This window comes from Panthera pardus, unplaced genomic scaffold (genome assembly GCF_024362965.1).
Source record: "Panthera pardus isolate Hobbes unplaced genomic scaffold, ASM2436296v1 HiC_scaffold_8, whole genome shotgun sequence".
NCBI classification, from domain to species: Eukaryota; Metazoa; Chordata; class Mammalia; order Carnivora; family Felidae; genus Panthera; species Panthera pardus.
In genome coordinates this window covers 5641083-5666488 of record NW_026527013.1, presented here as the reverse complement: position 1 = coordinate 5666488, position 25406 = coordinate 5641083, and the positions used below count along the sequence as shown (strand labels likewise).

General features: G+C 54.0%; 3 protein-coding genes and 1 long non-coding RNA gene across 12 annotated transcripts in view; 1 reads left to right on the top strand and 3 right to left on the bottom strand.

The window, feature by feature from the left end:
* Positions 1–25406, top strand: part of HNRNPM (heterogeneous nuclear ribonucleoprotein M) — a 297886-nt gene that overhangs the window by 146279 nt on the left and 126201 nt on the right. The window lies entirely within an intron of this gene.
* On the bottom strand, positions 3877–9184 carry LOC128775553 (uncharacterized). Its single transcript, XR_008420332.1, has 3 exons — positions 8535–9184; positions 6216–6324; positions 3877–4178 (listed from the first exon to the last, which is right to left on the bottom strand). It is a non-coding gene; the product is annotated as an uncharacterized LOC128775553 (long non-coding RNA).
* CD320 (CD320 molecule) lies at positions 11196–15622 on the bottom strand. Its single transcript, XM_019427939.2, has 5 exons — positions 15428–15622; positions 12806–12919; positions 12201–12434; positions 11759–11917; positions 11196–11632 (listed from the first exon to the last, which is right to left on the bottom strand). Exons 1-5 carry the CDS (start codon positions 15552–15554, stop codon positions 11490–11492), a joined length of 777 nt encoding a protein of 258 aa, XP_019283484.2. The 5' UTR covers positions 15555–15622; the 3' UTR covers positions 11196–11489.
* Positions 18026–25390, bottom strand: NDUFA7 (NADH:ubiquinone oxidoreductase subunit A7). Its single transcript, XM_019427941.2, has 4 exons — positions 25285–25390; positions 24815–24864; positions 21369–21518; positions 18026–18235 (listed from the first exon to the last, which is right to left on the bottom strand). The coding sequence occupies exons 1-4, from the start codon at positions 25333–25335 to the stop codon at positions 18145–18147; spliced, it is 342 nt and encodes a 113-aa protein (XP_019283486.2). The 5' UTR covers positions 25336–25390; the 3' UTR covers positions 18026–18144.

Sequence of the window (25406 nt, the reverse complement as noted above, 5' to 3'; positions counted from 1 at the left end):
GTGTCTCCCTCTCTCTCTGCCCCTCCCCCGTTCATGCTCTGTCTCTGTCTCAAAAATAAAAAAGAAAAAAACGTTAAAAAAAAAATTGAAAAAAAAATTTTTGTTTAAAAAAAACAAGATACCGGGGCACCTGGGTGGCTCAGTGGGTTTAGCGTCCAACTCCTGGTTTCAGCTCACAGTTTGAGATCCCATACTGCTTGGGATTCTCTCTCTCCTCTCTCTGCCCCTCCCTGGCTCACTCTGTCTGTCTCTCTCAAAAATGAATAAACTTAAAAACAACAACAACAAGAAAATACCACCACACAGCTATTAGAATGACCAAAACCCACACACTGACAACACAGAAGGCTGGCGAGGACCGGAGCTACAGGAACTCTCATCTACTGCTGGTGGGGATGCAAATGGTCCAGCCACTCTGGAAGACAGTTTAGCGATTTTTGAAAAAACTAAACATATCCTACAAAACTATCTTACCGTACAACCCAGCAATCGTGCTTCTTGGGATTCACCCACAGGTGTTGAAAACTTATGTCCACACAAAACCCTGTGCTCAGATGTTTCTAGCAGCCTATCCATATTTCCAAAGACTTGGAAGCAAACAAAGTGTCCTTCGGTAGGTGAAATGGATAAGTAAACTGCAGAACATCCAGACAAGCGCTAAAAAGAAATGAGCCATCGGGCCATGAAAACGACCCGGAGGAACCTTAAATGCATATCACCAAGTGAAAGAAGCCAGTCTGCAAAGTGTACAGATCGCATGATCCTTTCGGACATTCTGGAAGAGCAAAACTATGGAGGCAGTAGAATGATCAGTGGTTGCCAGACGTAGGGGGGAGGGACGAGTAGGCAGAGCACCGAGGATTTTTCCGGCGGTGAAAATACCATATACGATATTACAATGGGAGATATAGGGCATTACATCCTTTTTGGGACCCACAGAATGGACACCACCAAGGGCAACCTTAAAGTAACTTACGGACTTGAAGTGATGGTGGTTTCAGCAGTTGTAACAAATGTAGCCCTCTGATGGGGGATATTGCTGATGTGGGCTGTGCCTGTGCAGGGGTGGGGTGGGGTGGGGTGGGGTGGGTAGGAGGTATATGGGCAATCTCTGTATTTTCCTCTTAATTGTGCTGTGAACCTAAAATTGATCTAACAAATCATCTTTAAAAACACTTTTTCTTGGGGTACCTGGGTGGCTCAGTTGTTAAGTGTCTGACTCTTGGTTTCAGCTCAGGTCATGATCTCACGGCTTGTGAGTTCAAGCCCCACGGGCTCTGTGCTGTCAGTGGAGCCTGCTTGGGATTCTCTCTCTGTCCCTCCCCCACTCTTTCTTTTTCTTTCAAAGTAAATAAATAAACTTAAAAACAAAGAAAAAAGCATCATGTTAGGGAAGATGTAGAGAAATTGGAAACTTGTGCATGGCTGGTGGGCAGCTGTTGTGAGAACCGATTTGGGGCTTGCTCAAAAGTGAAACATAGAATCTTCATATGGGGCACCTGGGTGGTTCAGTCGGTTAAGTGACTGACTCTTGATTTTGACTCAGGTCATGATCTCATAGTTCGTGAGATCGAGCCCCACTTCGGGCTCTGGGCTGACTGCGCAGAGCCTGCTTGGGATTCTCTCTCTCTCTCCCGTCTCTGTCCCTGCCCTCAAAATAAACAAATTAAAAAAAAATTTTTTTTAAGTTAAACCTAGAATCACCATATGACCCGGGAGTCTCACTGCCAGGAATATGCCCTAAAGAAATGAAACAGGTGTTTGAACAAATACTTCTTTGTGAATGTTCATGGCAGCATTATTCACAATAGTTAGAAGATGGAAACCACTCAAGTGTCCATCCTATGGGCCAAGGTGTAGACAAATGGTGGTCTGTCCATATAATGGAATATTACCCAGTCATAAAAAAGAATGAAGTCCTAGGGGTGCCTGGGTAGCTCAGTTGGTTAAGTAACTAACTCTTGGTTTCAGCTCAGGTCCTGATCTCACGGTTTGTGGGTTCGAGCCCCACAGCGGGCTCTGTGCTGACAGCTCAGAGCCTGGAGCCTGCTTCGGATTCTGTGTCTCCCTCTCTCTGTGCCCCTCCCCCACATGCACTCTGTGTGTGTGTCTCTCTCTCCCCCTCAAAATAAATAAACGTTAAAAAAAAAAAAAAAAAAAAAAAGACCTGAAGTCCTAACCTGTGCTACAACACGGATGAACCCTGAAAATAGTGTGGTCAGCGAAAGAAGCAAGACCCGAGGAGTCATGTATTATACGATCCCATTGATGTGAAATATCCAGACGAGGTAAACCCACAGAGACAGAAGGCAGGTTAACAGTTTCCAGGGATGGGGAGGGGGAGTGGGGGAGAGCAGGGCCTGAGCATCAGCTACTCCATGAGTACAGGGTTTTATTTTGGGGGTGAGGAAAAAGTGTTTTTTGGTTGTTGGTTTTTTTTTTTAAGTTTATTCATTTATTTTGAGAGAGAGCTAGTGGGGGAGGGGCAGAAAAGCTGAGCTGAAACCAAGAGTCAGACGCTTAACTGACTAAGCCACCCAGGCACCCCTGGTTTTGCTTTTAAAGTATAGCCATCTTTTGGGAATGCAAACTGGTGCAGCCACTCTAGAAGACAGTCTGGAGGTTCCTCAAAAAAACTAAAAATAGAACTACCCTACGACCCAGCAATTGCACTACTAAGTATTTATCCATGGGATACAGGTGTGCTGTTTCGAAGGGACACACGCACCCCCATGTTTATAGCAGCACCATCGACAACAGCCAAAGTATGGAAAGAGCCCAGATGTCCATCGATGGATGAATGGATAAAGAAGATGTGGTTTACATATATACAACGGAATATTACTCGGCAATCAAAAAGAATGAAAGCTTGCCATTTGCAGCTACATGGATGGAACTGGAGGGGATTATGTAAAATTAGTCAGAGAAAGACAAAAATCCTATGACTTCACTCATATGAGGACTTTACGAGACAAAACAGATGAACATAAGGGAAGGGAAACAAAAATAATATAAAAACAGGGAGGGGGGCAAAATAGAAGAGACTCATAAATATGGAGAACAAACTGAGGGTTACGGGAGGGGTTGTGGGAGGGGGGATGGGCTAAACGGGTCAGGGGCACTAAGGAATCTACTCCTGAAATCATCATGGCCCTATATGCTACCTAATTTGGATATAAATTTTAAAAAATAAAATAAATAAAAATAAAAAAATAAAAAATAAACTATACGTGACTACTAAAAAAAAAAAAGTAAATTAAATTAAAAAAATAAAAAATAAACTATAGCCACCTTCGTGGCATCTTCCACCTACAAGGCAAACGATCTCAGAGTGCCCCCCTCCCTGCAGCCACTGCCCTATTTCCGTCCCTGCCCCCAAAGCAGAGTCACCCACACCCCGCTTCTCCCTGCCGTTTGCTTTTCAGTCGCTGGAGCTGTTTTTGGCCATCGTCACCAATGACCTCCATGTTATTAAATGCCAGCGTCCCCTCTAGATCCGGCTTTACAGACCACATCACAGCCCGTGACCCGGGGATGGCGTCCCCGCATTTGATTCACTCTGTTCTCCTGAGCGCTGCCGGTTTCCCTCCCAGCTCTGGCTGCCCCTTCTCACTGCCCGGTCCTCGCGCCCAGTCCTCCAGACCCCGGCTGCAAAGTCTCCCCACCTCCGTGGCATGTCAGTTCCACCGGCTTTTCCTTCTACAGGGATCCAGGAGGCGGCCACTTGTCACCCACGCTGCCTGCCCAGCCCAGCCCAGCCCTCCGCACCCTCCACGGACCAGCCTGGGGGGCCTCCAGCCCCCACCCTGTGCCCTGTCCTCCCCTCTACAGCCAGAAACACACTGCTCACTTTTTTTGTAAGTATCTATTGTCCACTGCTGTAGCCTGAGCACCTAGACAGTGCCTAATGCATAGCCCCGTTCAACAAATGTCTCTTTACAACAGCTTTGGAGATATAATGCGCATTTTGGCCTGCTAGGGAGACCGTAACAAACTCCCCCACACCTCTGGGGCTTAAACACATTTTTTTCCTCACGGTTCCGGAGGCTGGAAGTCCAAGGTCAAGGAACCGGCAGGGCTGGTCCCCTCTGAGGCCTCTCTCCTCGGCTGGCAGACGGCCACCTTCTCCCTGTGTCCTCACGTGGTCGTCCATCTGCGTCCGCATCCACGGTGCCACCCTGTGTGTCCAAATTTCCTTTGCTTAAGAGGATACCAGACAGGGGCACCTGGGTGGCTCAGTCGGTTGAGCGTCGGACTTCAGCTCAGGTCATGGTCTCAAGGTTTGTGAGTTCAAGCCCCACGTCGGGCTCTGTGCTGACAGCTCGGAGCCTGGAGCCTACTTTGGATTCTGTGTCTCCCTTTCTCTGCCCTTCCCATGCTCACGCTTTCTCTCTTTCCCTCAAAAAATAAAAACATAGGGGCGCCTGGGCGGCTCAGTCGGTTAAGCGTCCGACTTCAACTCAGGTCACGATCTCACGGTCCGTGAGTTCGAGCCCCATGTTGGGCTCTGGGCTGATGGCTCAGAGCCTGGAGCCTGCTTCTGATTCTGTGTCTCCCTCTCTCTCTACCCCTCCCCCGTTCATGCTCTGTCTCTGTCTCAAAAATAAATAAACATTAAAAAATTTTTTAAAAATAAATAAAAAAATAAAATAAAAACATAAAACACAAATTAAGGGTAAATAATAAAGGCTAGAGCGTTAGGACTTCATCATGGGGCTCTGGAGGGGACACAACTCAGCTCCTATCACACCACATACCACCGAATTCACCCACTGAAAATGTACACATCCGTCATTTTTAGTGCATTCGCTGATGTATGCGGCCACCGCTGCAGGGTACCGCAGGGCATTCCAGCCCTCAAAGAGAAAACCCACGTCCTTCAGCTGCTCACCCCCTGTCCCGCTATCTCCTCCGGCCCCCGACAACCACTATTTTCCTGGCCCTACAGCTTTACCTACTCTGGACATCGTCTACGAATGGAATCCCACAATATCTGACTTTGTGCTTTCGCTCAGTGTGACATTTTCTTTTTTTTTTTTTTAACTTTTTAAAATGTTTATTTATTTTTGAGAGACAGAGAGAGACAGCATGAGCGGGAGAGGGGCAGAGAGAGAGAGGGAGACCCAGAATCCAAAGCAGGTTCCAGGCTCTGAGACGTCAGCACAGAGCCCGACACGGGGCTCGAACTCGCGAACCGCGAGATCATGACCTGAGCCGAAGTAGGACACTCAACCGACTGAGCCACCCAGGCGCCCCTTAGCGTGGCATTTTCAAGGCTCACCCGCGTGGCGGCACGTCAGGACTTCCCCTTCACGGCTGAATAACACCCCATTGTGCGGACACACCACATCGGGTTTACCCATTCACCCGCTGAGGGACCTTGAGGCTGGTTGCGATTGTCTGGCCGGGAACATTCATCTACAACAAATGTGTTTTGAACAAACGAAGAACTCTGATCACGTAACCCAAAGAACTCCATCGAACTGGAAATTTCACACGGTGTCGAGAACAGAAGAAAGGATCGGCAAGAACCCTTTTATCCCAGGCCGTGCTTTTCCTGAGGAAGAACCAACCGGTTCTGTAATACAAATGAACACAAGTGTTGCTTCGGAACAAAGTGTACCTACACCCCTGCTGTGACCAGACCAATCTGGTAAAGACAAAACAAACCAGGAAAACAGAGTCCTAAGCCAGAAGCTTTCAGTTAGATAAATCATGTCCTTACAGAGGGATTTTCTCAATGCAAGAAGACACTTTAAAACCTGTCAGAGAATGGCCCCGCTCTGTTCAAATCTCCCAAAGGTCCCACCTCGCTACACACACCCAGTGCCTCCCCCCACCCCCCGCCCACAGACATCTTCTGACATCAACTCACCACTGCCACTACCCCCTCCGCGCTGGCTCCAGACTTCCTGTGTCTGGAACAACTTCTGCCTCAGGGCCTTTGCACTCGCTGTTTACTCTTCTCAGAATGTTCTTCACCTACATACCTGCACAGTTCATCTTCCTTCAGCTCTCTACTCAAATGCCTCCCCGTTCCAGCCTCTTGTTTATCAAACGTAAAGGTAGTGACCCTTCTCTCCCCCCGTCCAGCACGCCCATCACTCCTACTTCGGCGCTTAGTCCCCAGAACCTAGCCCCAACTTGACATCGAGATACTGGTTTAGTAGAGTTTAGTGGTTGGTCGCCTAGCCCCTCACCCCACCTCCACTCACTTGCCTCCATGGGGGAGGGGGCCTTGTTCTGTTCAAGGTTGGTCTCCAGCACCTACAATGCCTGCCACCCAGTCGGTGCTCAGTGAATGTCTGTTCTCCACACACTAACCTACAAAGGCAATGCAATCCCAGTTAAAGTCCCAGGTAGGTGTCTTCTGAAATGCTATAAGCCCGTGAAAAGATTCACATGGTGCTGGTTACAGGTATTAGGAGTGTACTAAATGCCATGGGACGGTTCACTTTAAAATGATTAACTCTTGGGACGCCTGGGTGGCTCAGTCGGTTAATCGTCCGACTCCGGCTCAGGTCATAATCTCGCAGTTTGTGGGTTCGAGCCCCACGTCGGGCTCTGTGCTGACAGCTCAGAGCCTGGAGCCTGTTTCGGATTCTGTGTCTCCCTCGTTCTCTGCCCCTCCCCCACTCATGCTCGCTCGCTCTCTCTCTCTCTCTCTCTCTCTCCTTCCCTCAAAAATAAAGATTTAATTAATAAATAATAAATATAAAGCTGGAAATGACCTCAATGTCCATCAACAGGTAGAGTGTGGGCCAGCCATACAGCGGAATAGGGCTTACCAATAAATCAAGTTAACCTTTTTTTTTTTAATTTTTTTTTAACATTTATTTATATTTTGAGAGACAGAGAAAGACAGAGCAGGAGCAGGGGAGGGGCAGAGAGAGAGGGAGACCCAGAATCTGAAGCAGGCTCCAGGCTCTGAGCTGTCAGCACAGAGCCCGATGTGGGGCTGGAACCCACCGACTGCCAGATCATGACCTGAGCCCAAGTCAGACGCTCAACCGACTGAGCCACCCAGGCGCCCCCTAAAACAAGTTAACTTTTAGCACACGCAACAACAGTATGCACAGATCTTAAAATAAACATGTCAGGTAAAAACCGCCAGACAAAACAGGGTACCTACTATGTGATTCTAGAAAGGCAATGAATCTATAGTGTCAGAAGGCAATCAATGGTTGCCTAGGTCATGGGGAGGGGGCATAAAAAAAGACACAAGGAAACTTTGGGGGAAGAACCTTGGGGGAAACTTTGGGGAGAAACATGACGTTCAGTGAAAGAAGCCAGACATCAAAGGTCACCTATGGTATGATTCCATCCCCAGGAAATGTCCAGAACAGGCAAATCCACAGAAACACAAACTGTGTTCGTAGGTGCCAGAGGCTGAGGGAGGGAGATGGGGAATGAGTCCTAATGGAGACAGGGTTTCCTTTTCGGTGGGGAGTGGGGGAGAAAATGTTTTGGAACTAGGGGCACTTGGGTGGCTCAGTCAGTTAAGCGTCTGACTCTTGATTTCGGCTCAGGTCACGATCTCACGTTTCATGGGTTCGAGCCCCGCATCAGGCTTTGTGCTGACAGTGCAGATCCTGCTTGGGATTCTCTCTCTCCCTTGATTTGGCCCCTCCCCTGCTCACTCACTCACACACACACACACACTCTCTCTCTCAAAATAAATAAACAAGAAAGAAAAGAAAGAAAGAAAGAAAGAAAGAAAGAAAGAAAGAAAGAAAGAAAGAAAGAAAGAAAGAAAGAGGGGTGTCTGGATGGCTCAGTCGGTTGAGCACCCAACTCTTGGTTTCGGCTCAGGTCATGATCTCACTGTTCGTGAGTTCAAGCCCCACGTGGGGCTCTGTGCGGATGGCGCAGAGCCTGCTTGGGACTCTCTCTCTCCCTCTCTCTTTGTCCCTCCCCCGCTCATGCTCTCCTGCACTCTCTCTCAAATTAATAAATCAACTTAAAAAAAATGTCTTTAAGTAAACTGTATGCTTTAAAATGGCTAGTGGTTAATTTTATGTGAATTTTCCCTCAATAAAAAAAAAAGTAATAGAAAGAATTGTACAGAGATATACACACACACACCCTTCCATCCTTGCCTGCAGCTCCCACCCCGCCTCCTCCCCCTCCTCCTGGGCTCCCCAACCCCCTCCCCCACCCCCCCCCACTTTAAAACCTGGACCCTTCCTGCAGGTTCCCGGAAGCGACTCACAGAGCTTGCCGCACAGGACAGCAGTGTGAGCCCTGCTCCAGGGAACAAAGGCAGCTGAGACCCCAGCGTGCCCACAGCGACAGACATCTGGACCTGTGACTGCCCCCGGGGGCAGATGACAAAGCTGTACCTAACAGCAGAGCCACGGGCCCACAGAGAATCAGCTGGCTCAGGTGGACAGGGAGTCCCCCACCCCCGCCTGCCCTGTCCCCAGCTCGTGCCCTGTGCACGAGCTGGCCTGCAAGGATGACACCATCATCCAGGCCCCCCCCCCCCCCCGTGTTCACACCCGTGTGTGGTCCCCACGTACGTCTGGGCTGACCTGGGACTCCGCGGAAGCAAGAGAATGCTGGCCTGGTTCCCGGCCTGAGCCGGGAGGTCTGGTGCCTTCAGCTCTGCACTTTGACGAGCCCTGAGTTGCCACGAAAGACAGAAGGCCGTTCTGTTCAGGTGGCCACATGGAAAAGCCACACGGAGAGGGAGTGGCCCAGCTGGCCAGGCCATCCCAGGGCGCCAGACGGGACAGAGAAACTCTAGGTGGTGATGTCCAACCAGCCCAGCCCGCAGAGGACAACAGCCACCGTTCCTGATGGCCCAAAAGAGCTGCCAGCCATGAGCGAGAACACACTGGGGTGGCAGAGTCCCCAAGCACAGGATGGTTTGCTCCACTGATAACTAAGTGACACCAGTGGCATATGACAAGCGGCCTCATAACCCCCTTACACGCCCCCTGACCCACTGAGGCTGACCCTGCCTGAGCAGAAGGGAGAAAAACCGAGAAACAAGAAAATCCCACCCTCCCGTGGAACTCCTTCCTGCCACCTGGGAGAAGCGCTTGGTTCTGCATCAGCTCACCTTGGCTCCGGCAGGTGCAGAGGCAAGGCCCTGGGCCCCAGGAGACGGGGCGCCCTGCACCCCCACCGCTGGCTGGGGCCACTGTTGTACCTGCAGCCCACCTCCCAAGCCTGCACTCCTGCTGCCCCCCGGCACTGACCGAGAACTCGGGCCCCCCGTCCCCTGCCCAACGCCCAGACCCCAACACCTACCTCAACCACCTTCCCCCGCTAGGAGATGGGTGGAGTCCCAAAGCCCAGCTTCACCACCCCCAGGAAGCCCTCCTGGTGCACCGGCCCTCTACCCCGACACTCAGCATCTCACAGCCAGGGGCCATCTCTCTGCCTGCCAGATATGGGAGCCCCAAGACCCTGTGTGGGATCCCGGGTGCTCTCCCAGCAGCGGGTGGCATGGGCCCAGCTGGTGGCAGACACCCAGTCCACCACCAGGGATATCAGGAAGGTCACCTCCACGCAAGGAGGCCACAGGGGCTCTGGCCACACCACTTGGAAACAAGGAAAATGAGGATCGGAGAACCTTGTCGCCAACACCCAGTGATCGGGGTATGTCTGGTTTATATTTTCTGTACTCCTGGTTCTTTGGCATCTGGAGACTTGCTGACCAGGAGGGACTGTCCCTCATGGGGTTAGCCAGTTCCCAGAGACAGGAGACAGATCACCAGTGGAGGGCACACATCTCACACGCAAAGCAATCGGTCCAGAGCCCGTCCCCCGAGCCAGTATCCCCCCCACCCTGATCACGCCAGGGCCAGGCAGCTAAGGACAGCGCACTGTCAGCTCCTGGTATTAAGCCGGGAGTGCTGACGTCCCTCTGGAATAAACGAATCGCCAGCTGTAAGACGTGGCGACGAACAGCACAGGCAGATAAGGAATTCGGCTGCCCCCACTCAACGAAGCTCCCTCTTTCAGAAGGCCCTGGGCGACCTAGGTAACCGGCTCTTCCAGCGACCCCACTTCTCCCCTCCTGCCCTCACTCTTGTTCCTACGCATTCAATTCACCAGTAACGGTGACCCCATAAAACCCTGGGCACCCCCACCTGGGACCCTAAGAAAGGCAGAGCCCCCACTCCACACTCTCTCTTTACCCGTGATCTCGTTGTGTGGGCCCGCGTTCCCTCCAGGACTTGAGTCATCACCCCCCTTTCCTCCAAGTTCCTGGACAGTCTTTGCTGAAGTGTGCCCTGCGATCATAAGGTGAGCCACGGGGGCCGGCCCAGCGACAGCACTGGCTGCGGACGGCAAATGCCTGTGGGGGCTCACGGGGCACAGCACGGGCCCCCCAGGCGGCTGCCCCAGACGTTCCTAGCCCATGGCATCACTGCCAATAGCCTGGGACCTGTGTGACAGACAGCACCTACCCCAGAGCCCGCTGACATTACTCAAACTAGCCAATCCCAGGCCCGCTTACCCCGCCTCACCCACCCCTGCCCACGGGAGCCACAATAAAGATTCTTGCCCACATTCTCCTCCAGCTCCCTCGGGACGCTGAGGCCTCCTTCCCCGTGTGGCCCTGGTGTTCTGCCTCCTTTTGGGAACTGTTCATCTTTTGAAGGGCAGTCTCCCGTTCCATCGGCCACACCATACCTGCACGATAATAAAACCTACGCTTTTGGGGTGCCTGGGTGGCTCAGATGGCTAAGCGCCCCACTCTTGGTTTCAGCGCAGGTCATGATCTCACGGTTTGTGGGTTCAACACCCACATCAGACTCTGTGCCGACAGTGCAGAGCCTGCTTGGGATTCTCTCTCTCTCCCCCCCTCTCTCTCTGCCCCTCCCCTACTCACACACATTCCTACATTTTAAAACTGAGTGGAGCCCAGACCAACCCTGAGGTGCCCAGCTTACACCTCCAGGAGGAAGAAGCCATGATGGATGGCGGTCGCCCAGGACTCCCGGAGGCCCTGCCTAAGCCCCGCTCCTCTGTGCGGGAGCCTGCGGGTGATGCAGACCACCCGGCTGCCCCAGCCCCACTGCCACCTGCTCTGGATCCCAGAAAGCCAGAGGCAGAGTGGCCGAGGGAGCACCCGGGGCTGGGTCCCCGAGTCCCACCCTCTCAGGACACTCCACTATGGAGTAGGGGCTGTAACAGAGCTGCCCGGGCAGAGGGAGACAGAAGCCTAGAGGCAGGCGGAGGATGTGAAGTAACTTTAATCACCACCCTCAGACAGAGGCAGCAGGAGTGTCTAGTTGGGGCCATCCCCCGGAGCAGCTTGGGGCCAGCCCCTAGGTTCCGGCTGTGATGTGCTCCCGGGCCAGGCTTCCTGCATCTGGGGCGAGGGTCCAGGTGCCCGCGACCTCCAGGGCCACATCTGCAGGAGCTCAGGTCCACGGTGCTGCATGGCCAGAAGAAGCCACGTCCAAGGGCTGATGTGCCCGCAGTGGCCGTGCCCAGGGCCCGGGAGACGTGGTGGCAGCAGCTCGTCCTCAGAGCAGCGAGCTCTTCCTCTCCGACAGCAGCAGGGACTCCTTCACGACCATCAGCAGCCCCAGCTGGTTCAGGCGCCCCCGGGCCCAGAGCCGGGACAACACGAACAGGGAGATGGCAGCCAGACCTGCGCTCAGCACCACTGTGGGGGGCAGACGGACAGGAGTCAGTGACAGCCCCCACACCGGGAAGGGGGGTCTGCGGCCCAGCCCGTCCCTTCCCCAAGCCTTCCCTTGCCCCCAGGAGCGGGAGGGCCCGGTCTTCCTACCGGCTGCGGCAATAACCCCACAAGCACTTCGGTTTCCAGACTGGACTGAGTCCTGGTCCCCAGACGAGGTGGCGGTGGCATTCCCAAGATCGGTGACAGTGCCCGGGGCCACAGGGGTCCCCATGGCTGTGGCATTCCCTTCCTGGGGCGTCTCAGTTCCTGCAAGAAGTCCAGGCATTCAGTAGCTGGGGAGTCGGCGCTGAGGGCATGAGGGGCAGGGAGGGACTACACGTGTCCCAAATGCCTGGAGGGACCTTGGGGCGCATCATCTCCCAACCCAGGATGAGTGAGGTCAGTGAGCACCGCTGCCCCCATGGGGATGCAGGCGCGCAGAAGACCCGAGTGTCCACACCCCAAGCCTGGTCACCCGCCGGAAGGTGTCCTTATCTAACGCCCGGCCCTCCCCACCCCCGCAGGCACGCTGGGGTCGCAGGGCACCCACCACAGCCAAGCTCGTCGCTGGAGGCAGGGCAGTCGGGATGGCCATCGCAGAGCCAGGTGCGGGGGATGCAGGCACTGCCCCACAGGCAGCGAAGCTCCCCGGCCGGGCAGGGCTGGCGACTGCAGTTGTGAACGGTGTGGTCGAAGCCATCTGGGCAGTCATCGATGCTGTCACAAGGGCAGGGGCTGCCAGTGGGCGGCAGGCACTGTCCGTCCCGGGCGCAAGGCTTGATGCCTGAGGTGCAGGGTCAGTCAGGTCCCAAACACCCACCCAAGAGAGCTGGGGTACTCTCCTCCACCCGGCCTCCGGTGAGCCCTGCCTTCCAGAAACAGGCGACCCTGTAAAACCCACCCACCCTGAAGATGTCTCCCTGTTCGCTTCGCCTTCCAAGGACCGGACTCCCTGAAAGCCCCTCCTCCCAAGGCCCCACTAAGCCCACCTCCCAGGAAACCCACCTCTTCTCAATCCGGCGACCCTGTAAGCCCTGTCCACCCTCGGGCCCCGCCCCATCGTGCCAGCCTGAAAGCCCCGCCCCTTCCACAAGCACCTCCCCTCCCTGCGGCTCCGCCTCCTCAAGCCCCGCCCCCAGGGGCGCTGCGACTCACCACACTCCTCCTCATCGCTGCCATCCGGACAGTCCTTGTCGCCGTCGCAACGCAGAGGGAGGGGCACACAGAAGCCACTGGTGCGGCACTGGAAATTGGTGGGCGGGCACGAGCCTGCAAGACGCACACAAGTCGGGTCTGGGAGGCCCGAATCTTGGCCTCCGCCAGGGACACAACGTTACAGACTGACCACCAGGAGACCGGCCAGGTCCCAGGGCGCTGGAATGCCCCTGGTGGCCACCGTTTGCTGAGGACCCACTACGTGTGAGGCTTGCAGCGGAGCAGTTCACAGGAAAGGTCCTACTGCCCCCCCCCCCCCCCCCCCGCCATGGTGCAGAAGACACCCAGGAGAGATAAGGTCCCAGGCTGCCGAGCTGGTGGCAGCTTCGACGTTTGAGCCCAGGTCTCCCTGATCCAACAGTCTACCAGGCGTGTCTCCAAGATCCATGGTTAAACAGGCTCGGGTAGGGGCCATCTGTGACCCACCCATGGTCAGGGTCAGCAGGGCAGGTTGTATCCCACCTACTTAGCACAGGGGAAACTGAGGCCCTGGGCAGAGGACCTGCTTCATCACCAGGGCCTGTCCACTAACCTCCTAAATTCCGCCCAGATCCGACCACTTTCCCCGTCTGAAATGTGCCACCTCCTAGCCAGGCCCCACCCCCTCGGGACACTGGAGACCTCACAGAAGCCCATCATTCCATCACCCACCCTTGCCTCCCCTCTGCTCAAAATCGTGCCCTGGTCCCCTGACCCTCTCGCACCAAATCACTATTTTTCCCGTGTGGCCCCAGTGCCTGGCCCAGCACAAAATGCTTCCTGGACCTCACCCTCATTCTTCTTCCTCATCCAGCACCCTCTGTCCTGGCCTTCCCGAGGTTCTCCAAGAGGCCTGGCTTGTTTCCCCCTCCGGGCCTTTGCCTGTGCTGTTCCTTGGTCCAGTGCACCCTTTCCTGCCCCCACTTTGCAACTGGTGATTGCTCCCCAACCTTTAGATCTCAGCTGCTTTCCTGGGAGGGGTTTCCTGAGACTCTCGGATGCCTGAAGCTCTACCTGCCTCTCAGAACAACTGTGCTCAAACTGGTATCCACACGGATGGTAAGGAGGCTCAGCGGAGATCAGGGCCAGGACCTTGTAACCACAAGTCCAGGGCAGCAGCTGACAATAAGTGGATGCAGGTCCCACAAGGGTCCAGGCCGCGTCCGGACGAGATCTGGGCTGTCCGGGACCCTAGGCAGTGAGGCTCAGGCTGCATGCTGACCTGCTGGAGCAGCACAGAAGGGCCTGGAGCCAGGGCCAGCAGGAGGGAGTCTGAGTGACGGAGGAAGGGAATGGCCTTGAAGGCTCCCCTCCCAGGTGCAGTAGGGCAGGTGACAAATACCTGGCCTGGACCCAGCCTGGTCCCACCCCATCCGATCCTGCCCTTCTTGCCAACCCTACCTTTACTCACGGGCCTCGGCCTCCAAACCCAGTGCTCCACAGGCCTCCAGGCCCAAAGGTACCTGTGGCCCACACAGTCCCCAAGCGTGGTGGAGCCCGGAAGAGCTGTGGCCAACCTGGAGCCAGCTTCCTTCCCTGCCCCTGGGGGTCTGGCAGCCCCTGGGCGAGGCTTCCTTTCCAGGCCCGGCCGCTCTCGGCCCTGCCGACCCCCCACCTCCCTCCCTGGAGTGTTTGGCCTTCCTGGAAAATGGGAGGCAGAGCACAGCAGACCAGGCCTCGTGGGGTCAGACAGGAGGGGAAACGACCAGTGACTCAGTTTCCTCCCCTGTAAAAGGGGTTTGCTAGGAGTTCCCACTTCAGTGTCCTGAGGAGAGGAAACCACTTGTTGTGGGGTTTGGAACTTGGTTAAGGGGAGTCCTGCCTCCTTAAAGGAACCAGGAAGATTTAGCCTATAAAGGTAGGGACTCCTGGGTGAGGCGGGGGACAGATAAGGTGAGAGCTCAGGTAGGAATGGGTTAAGTGCGTGAATCTGCGCTCAAGGCTGAAAGCCGGGGTCACCTGTGCCTACAGGAAGGTCACTCCCTGCCAAACTGACTCTGGGAAGCTCAGAGAGGGCCACCAAGATCACTTAGGCCCAGGCGCATGTGTCCAGGGGCCTGGGGGTGACAGGGAGGGAGGAAAACCCTTCCTTCTCTAAGGCCAGAAAAGGAAGGTGCAGAGATGGGGAGAGCGGGGGCCTGGTGGCCCAGGAAGCTCAGCCACATGGCCTCAGGGTCTGGCGAGGATTTAGGAGGCGCAGCCGCTCCCAGAGGCGCCAGGTGACTGGCTACGCACGGCTAGAGGTCGGACAACCGGCGCCTGCAAAAAGCCTTCCTGCCCACGCTGGGCTGAAGGTCGGCTTGGACGTGACAAAGGGGTCCGACAAAGCCGAGCAGGAGTGGGGTGTGGGCAGGGTAGAAACAGAGTAGTTAAAGGCAGGCAGAGCCACCCAGGCGAGGGTCCCCAGCTGGGGACGGCTCGCTCTCAAAGGCCAGGTTCACGGCACACTGGAGTCCCGAGCCACGTGCCGGGGGAGTGTCCGGGACAGACCAGCGAAACAGCCAATGGCGAGGAGCCGCCGGCGCGCGCGGGGTGGGGTCGGACCGCCGAGGGGCACGCGCGCGGGCTGCGCAGAGCTCTCACCTGGGCTGTGGGCCAAGAACGGGATCGGGACTGGGGTCGGGGCGGCCTCCAGGCCCAGTCCGAAGCCGAGCAGCAGCCGCAGCACCAGACCCAGGGCCGCTGTCCGCCGGGCTCCGCCCCGCGCCATGCAGCCGCTCGCCGCACCGCCCCTGCCCTGGCACTGGGCGCGCGCGGGCCGGCCTCGCTTTTATCCCAGCGCACGCGCGCAGCGGACGGGGGCGGGGCCCACGCCCCCAGGTCCTCGCGGCGCCCGCGGCTAAGATCACCGTAAATGTCCGAATATGGGGACACCCACGATTTGAGGCTCTAACACACTTTTCTCAGTGACAAGGTATGACGAAAGGTGTTGGGTCCACCCGAAGTTAAAAGCTAATGGGGATGTAAAGGAACTTGTCGGGTCTACTCAACATTAAATGTTTCGCATGCATCCTACAGCAAATGTGACTGTCCAACTATCATACTTAATATGGCAGCCTCTCTCTCCGGCCTTTCTATACTCTAGTTTAGGGTCTGGCGACTACTAAGTCAGCGGTAGGACTGGAATGCTGGGTTGCTCGCTGTATCCTCAGTGCCTAGAAGGGTCTGCCACAATAGTAGGCTCTTAAATATTTCGTGAATAAATGAATAAAACGCTTCCAGTGCCCGGCTTCTATCATGGGTCCTGTCCTCGCACCTGGATGTCCCTGTAAAGGCATGGACTCCGCGGTGAGGCGGGGGATCAGATAGGGCGAGAATTCATGAAGGGATAGGTTAAGTGTGTGAACCTGAGCTCACAATGGAAAGCCAGGTCACCTGTGCCTACTGGGAGGTCACTCCCGCTCAGCTGACTCTGGGAACCACAGAGATGGCCACCAAGATCACTTAGGCCAGACGCGTGTGCTCACTCACGGCCACCACGCTTCATTCGGTCTTCATAGCCCAGCTCCTCCAGAGATGGGGGGGTTTTTCTTCCGGAACAAGATCCGCAAAGGCAGCCCTTGGGCTATCTCTGGTCATGCTCACCCAGAAGGCACAGAAAATACAAACCGTCTGCCGGCTTCCTATCCAATCAGCTGCTGTGTTGTCTTGAAAATAAATATTTTATCTACAGCTCTGCCTTCAGAAGAAGCAACATGTTGGACTGCCAGCAGAACCTCAGCGTTGACAGGGGTGCAAGCATTTACCCCGCCCCCGTTTCCCATGAAGCAACACTAAAGCATCCAGATTTTCCTACAAGGGGCTCTGCGGGTTGTTGGCATGATTCAGTATGAGAAAATGTTGAAGGTTTTAGCTGCTTTTGGAGCATGTAACATATGTTGGGGTTTTTTGTTGTCGTTGTTTCAAAACCTCCCAGATTCCCCAGAGTTGAGGCTTGGCTTCCTGGCGAGAGGGCTCCGGGGTGCAGGGATAACAGCTGAAGAAGCCATCCATTTGTAGCAGCTGGGCACAGACTCCTGTCAGGTTCAAGCCACAGTTCAGTGAGCCTGAGCGAGTTCCTGGTCCTTCCGTTCCTATTTTTCTGTCCAGGGAGTATGGCAACAGCGATGACCTCACAGGATAGCTCCAGGAAGGAGCTGAGATCAGATAGCATTTACGACAGCACCTAGCAGGCAGGAAGGTGAGGTGTCAGGCTTCTTTCCCACCCCCACTCCCTTGCCAAACTTCAAGTCTGTGTCCTAAAAGCCTGCCTCTGTGGAAGCCCTCAGGGCTGCCTACCCAGTGGCCTCGGGACACACTGCCCAGCCTTCCTCTCCTTCCTGATCTTCTTCCTGAATCAGACTCCCCCTTTGCTCCAGTTAGAATCCCACCTCCTCTAGAAAGCCTTCCCTGGCTTCAGCCACAGTTTTCTTCCCTCGAGCATTTATCATTTGTGTCGTCCACGCTGGGGCTCCCTACATACCTCCTGTCTGGGACGGTTCCCCTTCCCTGCCTTGCTCTATGCTTCCAGAGAACACGGCATTCTCAACAACCCGATCTTACCCTACGGAAGGGTTGTGGGGTTCTTCCACAGGGCAGCCGGACTTGGGCTACTTCTTTTCTGGCTTCCACACAACTGCTCATTCCTCTTAGGACCAACCCCCCCTTCTTCCCCTAGGCTGACTCCACCTTCCTCCCCAGGGCCTGTGCAGAAAGGGTTTCTGGCTCGGGGAGGCCTCTCCTCGCCTGCCCCCAGTCAAGCCTTCCTGTGAGTTGCCCAGCTTTTCTCCGCCACCCCAGGAGTTCAAGGCGGTCAAGGTCAGAAGGGGGCATGTGGTGGGAGGGTACTGGCCCGTGGCCCCAGAAGCAACTGCTGCGGGAGCTCTTGACGTACTTAATGGCGAGTTTGTGCTCGGTCTCGCTGTCCCTCAGTCGGTGCCCCCCAAACACCCAGAGGCCCTGGAACCCACCCCACTGCTATGTTAGCCAGGCCTTCAGGGAAGGGATGGTGACAACTCTAGATGCCCTGCCCCTGGACCCTGTGTCATCTGACCTGTGCCCGGTGACGGCGTGTTACCCCGAAGCTCAAGAACCACCATCCCACCCCTGCTCCTGGAGTGCTGACAGAGTTCAGAGATTCAGCACCAGCTTCACTGGGAAATCCACGGAAGGCGTGTGTAGCTTCGAAAGTAAAAACAGAAGTGACACCGGAGAGCAGGGTGTATTTGTCATAAATTAGGTCACGGTCTCCCCAGAGGGAATACAAGGAGGGGAAGCCCTCAGGTGGCCCTGAGGGCCGGGCCAGGTGCCCCAGGGTGCAGTCACAGGTAAGGCTGGTCCTTGGACAGCTCCCACCTCTTTATGGGAGGAGCTGGCGACACGGCCTTCTTCTCAGTGACAGCGGCAGCTGAGCTGGAGAGGAAAACGGATTTGGGTTAGGGTCGGGTCTCCACAGAGCAGCGGGCATGGATTTGGGGTAGCTCACACCTGCGCCCAGCAGGAACATGCCTGCCGAGACTGTGGGTCTGAGGCCAGAGTGAGGGTGCTCCAGAGGCCCAAACTCCTTCACTGGGGTCCCCCAAAAGGTCAGCCAACCCTTGCTGGGAACTGGCCAGCCCCCTTCCTGCCCAAGCCCCGTGTGAACCCCCCGTCGGCCTGCCCTGGCTCCTGAGCTCAAAGCCAGCCCTGAATAGCTGGGCTCCTTCCCCAGCACCCCTTCCCACCTGCGGCCCCAGGGTGGACGAGCACCCCATTCCGGTTGCCCCCAAACAGGACACTGGTAAAGGGTCAGGCGATCAGGTGCCGCGTGCCCACTGCTCTTTCCTCCCTCAGGCACTGCACGCTTGCTCCACGGCAGGCACTGCACATGCCCCAGCACAGCGCTAAGACCAGGCCCTGGCCGCAGTCCAATGGGGCTGAGGGTCAAGTGCGATTAAAAAATACCCCATCCAGGGGCGCCTGGGTGGCTCAGTCAGTTGAGCGTCCGAATGCAGCTCAGGTCATGATCTCACGGTCCGTGAGTTCGAGACCCGCTTGGGCTCTGTGCTGACGGCTTGGAGCCTGGAGCCTCCTTCGGAGTCTGTGTTTCCCTCTCTCTCTCTGCCCCCCCCCCCCCCACACTGTGTCTCTCTCTCCTTCAAAAATAAATAAACATTAAAAAAAAAAAAATTATTTTAAAAATACCCCGTCTGCCCCAGAGTGAGCCCTAAGGAGACACTGTGGCCACAACTCCAAGGCAAGTGCCTCCCGACCCAAGCCCCTGGTGCCTAGGACTGGGAGGCTTGCACACACGGTGAGCAAAAAGGGAGAGGAGGCAGGCAGGCAGGCAGGCAGGCTCTCGTGGATGAGCCTCCCAGGAGCAGGGATTCCAGGGCCGCCCAGTCTCCCAGGAACCTGAAGGAAGTAGAAGAGGCAGAATCAGCCTCCCTAGGAGATGCAGGCATCCCAGGGGCAGGTGAGGAGGTATGGGGGGAATAGGGTGGTTTGCCACAGTCTGGTGTGGGACTCCGGTGAGTCAGAAGATAATAAGAACCACGACCCAGGCCATTCACTGAGTTCTAACTATACAGCAGGCCCGTCCTGGCCTCATCACCTTCCAGACCTTGTCATACTGCAAGCCCACCATCCCCATTTTACAGATGAAGAAAATGAGGCTCAAGAAGGCATGAAGGGTTGGCTTCAGACCACACAGTGAATTGGCTGTAGAGACCAGACAGCACTTAGGGTCTGGGCAAACGGCTTTGAAATCCTGCTTCTGCTACCCACTGGCTGTGTGACTCAGGCAGCTCAACTGGCCTCTCTGTGCCTCAATTTCCTCTTCTGCAACAGGGCCGTCACCGCCTAACTTGTGATTAGTAGGCAGGCAGGGCATTGACTCCATCCTAAAACCTTACAAATGTTAATTATGGAAATTAATCCTCATAATAACTCTGCTACAAATTGAATGTTTTGTTTCTCCCAAATTCATATATTGAAATCCCCGCCTTCGGTGTGATGGCCTTTGGAGGTAGAGCACTTGAGAGGTGACTAGGTCATAAGGGAGGAGCTCTCATGAATGGAGTTAGTACCCTTGTAAGAGACCCTAGACACCCATTACCCCTTCGACCATGTGAGGACATACCAAGAAAATGCCATCTATGAGCCAGGAAGATACCCTCACCAGACATGGAACCTACCAGCACCTTGATCTCGGACTTCCCAGCCTCCAGAACTATGAGAAACATAAGTTTCTGTTGTTTATAAGCCACCCCACTCTATGATATTGCCATAGCCACCCGAATGGACTAAAATAAATTCCCTACAGTAGATATTATGGCCCCATTTATTTAAGAGAAGGCGCCTGAGGCCAGGGACAAAACTGAGTTTTAAGGGGCCTGAAATTTACATAATTCTTTAAGAAGAGTATGAAGAAAATATGGTGTGTGTGCATATATACATATACATACACACACACGCATATACACAGAATGGAATACCATTCAGCCATAAAAATGAATGTCTCCATTTGCAACAATATGGATGGACTCTGAGAGTACTCTGCTAAGTGAAATATGTCAGACAAAGACAAGTACTATAGGATGTCACTTATGTGCGGAATCTAAAAACGAAACAAAAAAAATGAAAAAAGATACAGATAAAAAGAACATATTGGTGGTCACCAGAGGCAGCAGGCAGGTGGGGGGCGGGGATGAAATGCGTAAAGCGGGGGCACCTGGGTGGCTCAGTGGGTTGAGTGTCCGACTTCAGCTCAGGTTATGATCTCACAGTTCATGGGTTTGAGCCCCACATCGGGCTCTGTGCTGACAGCTCAGAGCCTGGAGCCTGTTTCAGATTCTGTGTCTCCCTCTCTCTCTGCCCCTAACCCCCTCGCGTCCTGTCTCTGTCTCTCTCAAAAATAAATAAACATTAAAAAAAAAATTTTTTTTTAATAAAAAAAGAAACGCGTAAAGGGGGTTCAAAAGGTACAAACTTCCCATTATAAAGTAAGTCCTGGGGATGTGAGGTACCGCATGGTGACTTTAGTTAATAACACTAGATTGCATATTTGAAAGCCGCTAAGAGTGGCTCTTAAAGGTTCTCATCACAAGAAAAAAAACGTGTAACTACGTGAGGTGACGGATGGTAACCAGACTTACTGTGGCGCTCATTTCAAATGTACACAAGTATCAGATCTTCGTGTTGTACCCCTGCACGCAGATTTCAATTATGCCTCAGTTGTAACAAAATACAAAATTACAAAAATAATATAATGTTATATGCCAATTACGCCTCAATTAAAAAAAAAATACACAGTTACAAAAACAGTATCCGGGCTTCTCCCAGAGCAACTGAAGGGACCCTGAAGCTTCATGTGCTTTGCAGGAATCGCACCCCTGGCTGAGGCCCTACCCCCTTCCCTGGGCTGGGGTGGGTGGGATTCGAAGAGCTCTCCCGTGAAAAGCCCCCGCAGCACAGTTCCTGACACGCTTCACGCTCCATACGTGGGCATCTTGAACAGCACAAGCAAGAGGAAGAACTGGTTTCAGGAAGGCAGTGAGGTCCTCACCTCTCTGCAGGCTTGCCCGACGCCAGTACCTTCTGCGAGGACATGACGACTGATGGTGGCGCAGCTTCCCGGCGGCCATCGCGAGTGCAGTAGTAGTTGCTGGAGAGCTTGTGGCTGGGGCCCACGGGGAGCTGGGGAGGAGGCTGAGTTCTGAGGGAAAAGAACATGAGCACTGAAGCTAGCAGAAAGTCACTCTTATGGCCCGGTGAGGCTGGCATGGGCCTCAGTCACCAGGCCACAGGCCAGGGGATCCCCCTGGCACACTGTCGTGGATGTATGGCTAAGGAGGACCCAAGGCCCTAAGGCAGGTAGCAACCTCTGCTATGGATGGGAAGGTGCTAGAAGGCAAGGCCGGGTATGCCCCAAATGTGACCGATACAGAGGACATTTTCTGAAGCTTCCCAGGGAAGGGGGTGGCCCAGACTGGACACCCAGACCTGTTCCCACCCCACCATGGCCCGAAGTTTGCATCTGGCCTCTCTTCTGCCTGCCGGTGCTCAGGAAACGAAGGGGTCAGAGTCTGAGCTTCTGCCCACCTCGTGTCCAGTGGTCCTAGTGTATAAATGCTTGGGCAATAGCCCCAGACGTAGCTTCTTCTGAAGGTCTTTGTCCCAAAAGCCAGACTACAGAACTCTTGGGTTTCCAGTCATCTCAGGAACTCTCTGGAAAACCCTGCTGGGATCAAGGCTTATTACTCAAAGAGCACCTTGTCCTCTGAGGTCTCCGAATTTCCTGCCACCTCCTGGTAGCCACAGCTACAGCCAAAGCTGGAGTGGGGGGGGGGGGGGGGATGGGGGGGACGGTGGGTGAGTGAATAGAGCTCTGTCCTGGGCTGGGCTAAAACCTGGGGTGAATTTACAAAGAAGCCACATGCCTGAAAAGGAAATGCTAACCTCAAAACAAAAAAGAAGCTTCCCTGGAAAATGCAGCAGAGGAGAAAGGCAGAAAAGATAGGAGAAATCATAAAATCATGGAGTTTTAAAATAACTTGTTTGGTGTTTTGCCAGGACTTAAGTTTTTCTTTTTTTTAAACCTTTTTTTTAGGTTTACTTATTTATCTTGAGAGAGAGAGAGAGAGAGAGAGAGAAAGTGAACAAGCAGGGGAGGGGCAGAGGGAAGGAGAGAGAGAATCCCAAGCAGGCTCCATGCTGTCAGTGCAGAGCCTGACTCGGGGCCTGATCTCATGAAGAGTGACATCATGACCTGAGCCAAAATCAAGAGTCACTTAATGGACTGAGCCACATGGGTGCCCCAAGACTTAAAATTTTCTTTCTTTTTTCTTTCTTTTTTTTTTTACATTTATTTATTTGTGAGAGACAGAGAGACAGACAGAGCACAAGTGGGGGAGGGGCAGAGACACAGAATCCGAAGCAGGATCCAGGCTCTAAGCTGTCAGCACAGAGCCCAATGTGGGGCTCGAACCCACAAACCACGAGATCATGACCCGAGCTGAAGTCAGACACTCAACCAACTGAGCCACCCAGGTGCCCCAGGACTTAAGACTTTCTTAAAACAAGTGATAACCATTGTGTAAAAAAATGAGAGGCTCACGGTCCATGAGTTCGAGCCCCGCGTCAGGCTCTGGGCTGATGGCTCGGAGCCTGGAGCCTGCTTCCGATTCTGTGTCTCCCTCTCTCTCTGCCCCTCCCCAGTTCATGCTCTGTCTCTCTCTGTCCCAAAAATAAATAAACGTTAAAAAAAAAAAAATTAAAAAAAAAAAAAAATGAGAGGGCGCCTGCCTAGGTTTCTCTCCCTCTCTCTGCCCCTCCACTGCTCATGCGCACATACTCGCTCTCTCTGTCTCAAAAGAGTAAAAATTGAAATTTTTTTTAATGAGAAATAAGAATAAAAAGGAAGTTTACAAATTTAATATTAAAAGCTATATCCTGGGGCGGCTGGCTGTCTGCTGGTAGAGCATAGGGCATGTGACTCTTGATCTCGGGGTTGTGAGTTCGAGCCCCATTTTGGGTGTAGAGATTACTTAAAAATAAAAACAAAAATAAAAAAGCAATATCCTGTGTGGCAGCTAGAATTTGCTTCACCCCTGGAGTCCAGACGGCCCCTGGTGGATGTGGATGGCCATCACTTTCCACCACCTAGCAGAAAGGTAAGAACCAGGGCCCAATGGAAAGACCCACATACATCACTAGGAGGCGCCATTATCCTCAAGAAGTTGGAAATTTTTTAAAACCTTTTCCTCAACTGGCACCAACGACCCTAGATAGAGCAGCAACTCAAAACTTCTGATATCTGGAATCAGTTACAACATGCAGGCATCCACATGAACTTGGTTATTCTAATGCTATTTTTTTTTCCTTTTGTGCTAATCCTCACTGGCTCCCTTACCTTTGCCAGCTCCCCTGACTTCCTATATACTGCTCTCTCTTCCTTTCCTCACTGTGTTCCAGCCACCCTGGCCTCCTTCCTCCTTCTGGCTTTGTCCAGCCTCAACAGGCTTGGCGCATACTGTTCCCTCTGTCAGAATGTTCTTTCTTTTCTTTTCTTTTCTTTTTTAATTTTTTTTTTTTAACATTTATTTATTTTTGAGACAGAGAGAGACAGAGCATGAACGGGGGAGGGGCAGAGAGAGAGGGAGACACAGAATCGGAAGCAGGCTCCAGGCTCTGAGCCATCAGCCCAGAGCCTGACGCGGGGCTCGAACTCACGGACCACGAGATCGTGACCTGAGCCGAAGTCGGACGCTCAACCGACCGAGCTACCCAGGCGCCCCCAGAATGTTCTTTCAATAATTACCCTTTGGCTCCTTCTCCTTCAGGTAGCTCACACGTCAATCCCAGAAAAAAGACCTTTCCTGACCACCTGACATGAGATTGCCACCCTCCAGCTTATTCTAATTCATTTTGTCATTCATTCATTCATTCATTCAGAGCATTCCAAAATGTTTTTTACCTGTTGCGTTTGTTTCCCTACCACCTTTTTCTCTTCCTAGAACTTGAGCTCCACAAAAGGAACGAGAATAGTAACTTTTCTTGTTGGTGCTGTTATCTCTGAGAGCCCATCAGGGGCTTGTAAATATCAAGTAATTTTTGGACATAAATGAGTTTGGAATCAAGACACTTCTGGGTTCAAATCTCAGCTGTCATTTTCAAGCTTCTAAGTGACTTTAAGCAAATGACATATCCTCTCTGAGCCTTAAATCTTTTCATTTGTAGTTTGGGGGTGATAACACTAACTGGCAGGGCCACACGAAAGACTGCACAGCTACACGATCCACTCTGAATTCACGCCCAACCCGACTGTTCCACGAGCAGCCCGCTCGGAGTACAGGTAAGTTAAAATCAAACCTCTGCCTCCACGGACTGCCAGGGACCGGAGGCAGGATTCCGGCCCAGCACTCCAGGGGTCTAAAGGAATACGGATTTTGTTCTTGACGTGAGAATAACAGGACAGAGCCGGTGTATGGGCAGCGAGCGGGGCTTGCTCACCGCTTGGAGATCTCCTGGTAGCGCAGCTGCAACTTCGCCTGCAAGTCTTGCTGTGGGAGGAGAGGAAGGTCAGCTTGCAGGGCACCTCAGGAAAGGAGAGGGCGAGGGAGCAGGGGCATCCCAGGGATGGAGAAGGGAACGTCGGAGATGAACAGTTTGGTACAGGGGTATGAGTCCTGGAGGAGATAAGGAGAGCTAAGGCCTGGGCCACAAGATACAGGGCTAAGAAGGTCTGGGATTAGGCAGACCTCAGGCCTGAATGGGTCGAGGGCTGGGGTGGAGGTGGGTGTGTCGGCCGAAGGAGTTGGGGGCTCCGCGCTGAGACACTGGTTCTAGTCTAGGAGAATCTCAGCACTAACAGCGTCAGGCCCAAGGGTGCAGGGGGAAGGGGACTAGCGGGAGCGGGTCCGAGGAGCACTGAACCCACAGCCCCCCGCCCCGCCCCACTCGGCCCTTCTCGCCCCGCGCACCCCGGACGCCCAGTTCCGCAGCCGCTGGACGAAGCGAGTAGCGGACGCCATCTTCCGTCTGCGCTGAAGGGCGCCGGTGACGTCTCTACCGTGGGGGCTGCTGGGAAAACCCTCCGGGTCTC

Coding starts and splice junctions, on each gene's coding strand:
- CD320 (XM_019427939.2), bottom strand. CDS start 15,554: ATGGCGCGGGGCGGAGCCCGGCGGACAGCGGCCCTGGGTCTGGTGCTG. Junction 12,435..12,805: donor CAGCGATGAGGAGGAGTGTG/GTGAGTCGCAGC, acceptor CCTGCACCTCAG/GCATCAAGCCTTGCGCCCGG. Junction 11,918..12,200: donor CAGCGACGAGCTTGGCTGTG/GTGGGTGCCCTG, acceptor GACTTCTTGCAG/GAACTGAGACGCCCCAGGAA.
- NDUFA7 (XM_019427941.2), bottom strand. CDS start 25,335: ATGGCGTCCGCTACTCGCTTCGTCCAGCGGCTGCGGAACTGGGCGTCC. Junction 21,519..24,814: donor TACCAGGAGATCTCCAAGCG/GTGAGCAAGCCC, acceptor CTTTTCCCTCAG/AACTCAGCCTCCTCCCCAGC. Junction 18,236..21,368: donor TCGGGCAAGCCTGCAGAGAG/GTGAGGACCTCA, acceptor TTTCCTCTCCAG/CTCAGCTGCCGCTGTCACTG.